The sequence below is a fragment of the Grammomys surdaster genome, unplaced genomic scaffold, assembly GCF_004785775.1.
Source record: "Grammomys surdaster isolate TR1022 unplaced genomic scaffold, NIH_TR_1.0 425, whole genome shotgun sequence".
Lineage (NCBI taxonomy): Eukaryota > Metazoa > Chordata > Mammalia > Rodentia > Muridae > Grammomys > Grammomys surdaster.
Genome location: NW_021604844.1, coordinates 383,221 through 390,040, shown reverse-complemented (window position 1 = coordinate 390,040; position 6,820 = coordinate 383,221). Strand labels below are relative to the sequence as shown.

Genomic DNA, 6,820 nt, shown 5'->3' with positions numbered 1-6,820 from the left:
TTTAAAACACTATATTGTGAGAGTGAAATCTTCATCCTCCAGAGTGCTGAGATTATAGGTGTGAACCATCATGCTTTGTTGTAATATTTAATCAAGATTTTTGAGAACGATTTTAAGATTTTGGCTCCAAGGATTATCAGATGACAGCTTTGGACTACATTTTAAATGATGTTTAAGGAAACATCCAACAGCAGGCTAATTGTTTCCAAAGCCAATGTGCGTATGTATTTAGTTTCAAGTAATTTGAGTCTTTCTTGATATGATAACATTTATTTTGGATTTAGGTAGGCATGCGTCTTTTGCGGTTTTCAATGAGTTTAGAACTCTAATATTCCAGCAGTGATGGGGAGCTCATGGGCCAAGGTGGGGAGAAAAATGTGCCAGAGATAGACACAAAGGGAAGGATGGTATCAGAATCTCAGAGCAGCATGTGGAAGGAGGGAATTGAAGGGAAAATTGATAACTAAAGGACAGAGGAGTAGAAACAGTGGGAAGGAGTATCATAGAGATGACCAAGGCGAAAGTGCAGAGATATCTGTGGTAACTGAGTTTCTAATTATTCCCCAGAAATGTTTGAAAAGACTGTTATTACCAAGTTGGTAAAAAAATAGGGATACATTCAACGTTTACATTAATATCTCAATATTAACTATTAAATCAAGAAATTTGCAAAGCTGATTCTTTGGGTTGGTAAATATGTAGAAAGGTGATGCTGAGGAGTTAACATGCAATGTGAGCCCTTACTGATCATTCTGCTTGACTCTCTGACATCACTAATTAGATTTTCTTGAGCTTGGACACTTTATCAGCTTTGTTTATGACACAGTTTCTCTAGTATCACGTTTCTTATCTGTTGGCTCTTCACACAGTATATGATAGGATTCATTACAGGAGGCACAAGCAAGAAAATGTCAGCCATGAGAATCTTAGATATGGGGGAACTGTGGCTTGCAAAGCGATAGATAACAGCAAGGGATATGACAGGGACATAGAAAATGAGCACAGCACAGATGTGGGAGACACAAGTACTAAGGACCTTGAGCCTTTCTCTTTGGGATGCAATGCTCAGCACTGCTCTCAGGATGAGTATATATGACATGAAAATGAATGTTATGTCAAGGATGCCTGTGAGAGCCACAAATAAACCATAGATGACATTGAAGTTATTGTCTGAACAGGCCAACTTCATGACATCCTGGTGGAGGCAATAGGAATGTGACAAGAGATTCTTCTTGCAGTATCTTAGAAGCTTTAGAGTTATAGGGAAAGGCAAGATCAACAGCACATTCTTGAGAGAAAAGGCAAGCCCGATTTGAAGGACCCTGGCACTGGTAAGGATGGAAGCGTATCTCAGAGGGTTACAGATAGCAATAAAGCGATCAAAGGACATAATGAGAAGCACAGATGACTCCATAGCTGAGAATTCATGAATAAAAAACTCCTGGGCAAAACACACATTAGGAGAAATGTCTGGAGAATTGAACAGGAAAACCTTAAGCATGGTAGGAAGAGAGGAAATAGACAGTCCTAGGTCAGAGAGAGCCAACATGGAGAGGAAATAGTACATGGGTTCATGCAGAGAAGGCTCTGATTTTATGAAAAAGAGGATAGTGCAGTTGCCCAGGATGGCAACAGTATACAGGAGACATATGGGGATGAAGATCCAAATGTGGGCAGCTTCCATCCCTGGGAATCCAACCAAATAGAAAGTAGAGACTTCAGTGACTGAGATGTTGAGAATGGACATACCAGTATGTGTGGAATCAAGATGGATGGCTCCAAAGAAGTGTGTTGTGGTGCTGACAGTAGAGTGGCTTAAATGCCTGCCTTTGTCCTGTAGAAATCTTTAAGGTGCTGTCAAATCAAGAGAGATAGAAATTGTTCTTAGAAATGTACCTAACATGGAGGAGAACAGATCAGAAGCAACCATAGAAGTTCATATCAATATGCAAATAGGTAGTACATATTAATATCTATATCAAATCATATTATAACCTATCAATATCTAAATCTTAATGATTACTGGTCACATGAAGGAGGACTCTGAACTTTTTCTGGTTGGAGCTCATTGTTTCTCTCTATTCTTTTCTCTTTAACATATTACTTCGTGAGAGAGACTCTTGAGTGAGCCTGTGCTTCCTGCTTTCTAAAGCACATCCAGTTTTAAAAAGCAATCATCCAATAGGCAGGTCTCAATTGATTCACTGTTTCCTTGTCTTCCTTTCCTGTTGTTGATACTGTTTGCTAATACCTTGAATTAGCATATTCTCTATAAACTGGGTATTATGAACTTTGATATGCAGTACTTAGTTGAAGATGTACAACTCATTTTTATGTTAAACATTTTAACTGAACAGTTATTTGTTATACTACTTTTGATATTGTCAATCTTTATCACATTAAATATTCTCTTTTGAAATATCTATTTAGTTGAATTTTCTTAGATATTTCAATTTAACTGTTAGATAGCTACATATGTATATGTGTGTATATATGTATATATGTATATATATGTATATTCCTTTAAAATACTATCTATTTGTGCAGATTAATTGTATAAAATAGTTTCATTGAAACATTAAAGCACAGATTTTTACTGTAAATTCCCATTCATTCATGTTAAATTTTTGTTTCATTTTAAAATTTATTTTTAAATGTTAAGCATTATAATATAGTTAGCAACATATTCCTCTTCCCTTTTCTCCCTCGTCACAATCCTGTATGACCCTCCCTGTTTTCTTTCAGAGCATTCACATTGGCTTCTTTTTTCAACAAATACATATATATATATGTATATGTATATATATATGCGTGTGTGTGTGTGTGTGTGTGTGTGTGTGTGTATGTGTGTGTGTGTGTGTGTGTGTGTATTAGCTTGTTTGTCAAATTTGTGTTTGGTTTCTAATGTATCAAAATTATTAATCAATTTTATAAATATTCTTCTTTTCTTCTAAATGTGAATTATTTTAAATCACCATGAATTTCTGCTTACATTTGCTAATCACTACATTATTTTCCCTTCAATTATTAGTAAGCTTTCATGATAGTATGATTTATTTTTATTTTAATTTGCTTGAATTTGTTTATGGGACAATGTGCTATTTTAATGTACCTATACAATGAGAAATTATTGTTTCTTCAAATTAATTACATAGAGGCAATATTCAGTTATAGTTAATGATATTTGTCTACCTTACCATATCTGTTAAGTATCTTAGTTGTTAATAAAGAATTGTCTGTCATGGATGGTGTATTCCAACTCCCAAGATGTACTTTTGATGCTGACCAGAAAAAAGAGAAATGTTTTATGGAAAACTGTGAAGACATTGCAAAATGATCATGAAAGAGATGTTATCTGCTTATTTGGTCCATATGCCTTAACAGAGTCATTAGAAGCTTTGTTTTGCTATTTGTTGTTGTTTTATTTTCTCCAGGATAGAGCCCTCAAAGGCTGTTTAATGTTCATTTTGTTGGGGTAAATGAATGATTAAATGGTATGTAGGGCTTTTGCTGCTTTGCTTCCTCTCCTGCCCAGCTCATGTCCAGATCAGGTCAAACTTCACTCCTTCAGCCACTTTGCCACTCACTCTGCCCGTCTTTCCTGCAGAAAAAGAGATTTTTGTTTCTTTTAAATTTCTTTTCAATTGTTCTTTAGAAAACTCTATTCTCAAAGTTAGTAACAAGCTTAGTTAGATATTGATATTCTTTGAGAGCATGTTGTGACTGACATACAAGATCTTTTAATTTTTAACTTTTAAACCTTTTAATGCTGTTAAAGGTTTGGATCTAAAACATTCTACACCAATCCCAACTAGTAACTTTTTGTTTATTTCAATTCTCTTAATAAAACTACATGTTTAATAATAATAGAGTAAGAATATTTTCATTCATCATCTACCTCTGCTTATTATAAATGATAAACAGCCTTGTATTTAGCACAGTGAAAAAAATATGAATCTCATTAGAATACACTTTATGTCTCCAGATAGAATATTTTGTTTTGCTATAAATGGAGTGACTTTTAGAGAAACCAGAGAAAGCTAGAATGGCGCATAGAAGGTTTTCTAGATCTATCTGTAGCTCAGAAGAGCTTTCAGAATTCAGTTCTCTAGTTTGTAGAAATGTAAGAAAAATGTTTACTGTAAGAGATCTTGAAGATTTTCAAAGTGTAGCGTTACCATGAAGTTCAGCATTAAGTCGAAGTTAAACATGAGATCATTTATTCTGTTACTTATACTAATAGTGCGATGATGCTTAATGGGATCAATTATGTATTAAAAGGGTTTTTCATGTTCTCCATTTATTTACTTGGAAATGAGTATTAAATGGCAAAAATCATAGCTAAATAAAGGTAAACTGCTCCACATAGTGCTACTGACTGACGGTGTCTATAGAGGAAACACAGGGCTTTTCAGGCTCTTACCAAGGTGTGTCTTACCTGGTCTGTTCCTCAAGACTAAACAGAGATGAGCAAGAATAATGCGTCCCCAGACTTGTTTGTCACATTCTGAAAGGCTGATTCTAAGTCTTCCTTTCTGAAGCTAATTTAGTAGATTAAAAGCCCTAGGGATTATGATGCAGTATGCTATACTCAAAGGGACCGAAATTCCCATTGGTGTCTCATGCAGGTCAAAGTCCATTGAAGAACAGTTCAGCTCAATTCCCAGTGCACAGAAGATTTGGTTGCTTATATTTAAATGCCTGTAAATCCACACCTGCCTCATCTAACAAAACTAATTTATTTCTTCTTGCCCTTTTATATTCTTTTGGAGAACTGGCCACATCATATTTTTCCAGATAGTTTTGTTTGTTGAGTTTGTTGACTATAGTTCCATTAATTTACTTTTGCTCCTTTCTGATTAATGTAACTATCTCTATAAGATAATAAATATTCACAAGGTAGCAAAAGACAGCGACATGCAATGGTTTGCAATGTTGGAATGTAGAGCACATATTTCTCACATGGTAAATGGAAGTGAAGCCTAGTAGTGTTAGCATAGGTCTCATTACAAAGTATAGTGGATTTTGACTTAGATTGTATATTATATACTGAATGATACAATATCGTTTCAGGAATCAGCACTGAACCAATAATATTGTTTTAGCATTTCATTGTATCCATCTGTCAGACCAGAAGCATCTAGGTTTCAGATGTTAAGCTCTAAGACTGCGGATTGTGTTGCATAGCTAAATGTGAGGACTGAAAAGAATGGCAGTAGCAAAAGATTTCATAACACTCAATAGCCAAATAACAATTCAAAAAAAAATCATAGTGAACACATTGGCATTTCTGTGGTGCTTCCCGTGTTGAGGCACGTGACTGCACTGCAGCCTTGGTTCTCAACGGTCAATACTCACACTTTGCATTGTGTGCACTGTCCTGCCATATAATACCTACAACACTTATGACCTCAGCTGAGACTTGAGCTTTAAATTCCCCTGAGGTTTTCTCCCTGTGTAAAGTTTCCTACTTTGAAGGAAAAACTATGATTTAATGATAGAAATTAAAGTTTCTGATACCTTCTAAAGTCATTCTTCAGTATTCATGAAATGGTTATGTATTTGGATCCCATTGTGTCAGAATGTTTGGTATAATGTTGTTTGAAATTCTGATGAGTTTCATCGAGTTTTTTTTTTTCTAGTGAATTTTGGCTTCAAATTAAGATTTAATTTCCAAACTTAAAATGTCCCTAATCATACTTCTATTATTTTATTGTGTGTTTTTGAAAAAATATCAGCATAAGGGATTATAAAATAAATACTCATCAATTCTGTAAAGATATTGGGGAGTCTCCATGTCTTGCAACATCAAATATTCACTCAAGAATCAATTCTTTATGTAAAAACGAACAAGCATATTGAGCTTATTATGTGCATTTGCTTTCATCTTTGATACACAGTAAACTTATATATATGTATATATACAGATATATATATATATATATATATATATACACATATATATATACTACTTCATGATTCATTGGCCAATAAGGCTTTAATTTTTAAACTTGTTTTATATGTGTATATACTCAGGGTCACGAGGTTAGTCAACAGTTGAAGGAGCAGTGCTTCTGGTCAAAGCAAGAGAAAACTGGAAGCTTCCATCCATTATACTTTTTCTTCTGCAACTTTTATACTTTGGTCAGAGTTGATGTGTGGAACACTATATGTGTTTCAGTCTTTCTTTGTAACTAAAAATTTAGGATGAGTAGCTGACAATTGCACATTATATGTGAAAGTCAGTATCTGTTTAGCTGCAAACATACAAGTTCTCAATTTATCTCAGAAGGTAGAACTGTAGATGATAACTAATCCCAGCTCATTTTTTGCCACAGGATCAGGTGAATGTCCAGACAAGATGAGTTTTCTATGTTAAGATCAGATTTTTAGGATGGTCTGGTACTCTAATACACAGGAGAAAATCCTCTATGTAAGAATTTTCATTTTCCCAGTTGCCTAGCAAGAGTTGGCACTTATTTTCTCCTACATTAGTGGGAAATGAAGTGCAGTCTCAGAACATCAAGTAAATGCATGTTCTTCTCAGGACTTCTGTCCTAAGGAATTCATGCTATGACCACCACGATTAAAAATCACTGTAGTGGTTAATACAGAGACATACAAATAGTTAAGGTACTGAGGATAAGTGTCTATGGCATGCTCAAAAATCAATAAAGACATCCTTATCACATATTCTTTCCATAAAGGTTCAGAGAACTACAAAGAAAACAAGGACAGAAAGATTATAAGTGCCAGAGGTCTGGGATGACTGTGGTATAGGCTGTCTTCTTGCCATGATGGGACCTTTGTACCCCTATAC

General features: G+C 34.7%; 1 protein-coding gene across 1 annotated transcript; it reads right to left on the bottom strand.

The window, feature by feature from the left end:
* Positions 1-805: 805 nt before the first annotated feature.
* On the bottom strand, positions 806-1,750 carry LOC114632814 (olfactory receptor 51A4-like). The gene has a single exon (XM_028781420.1). It carries the CDS (start codon positions 1,745-1,747, stop codon positions 806-808), a length of 942 nt encoding a protein of 313 aa, XP_028637253.1. The 5' UTR covers positions 1,748-1,750.
* Between the last annotated feature and the right edge of the window lie 5,070 nt (positions 1,751-6,820).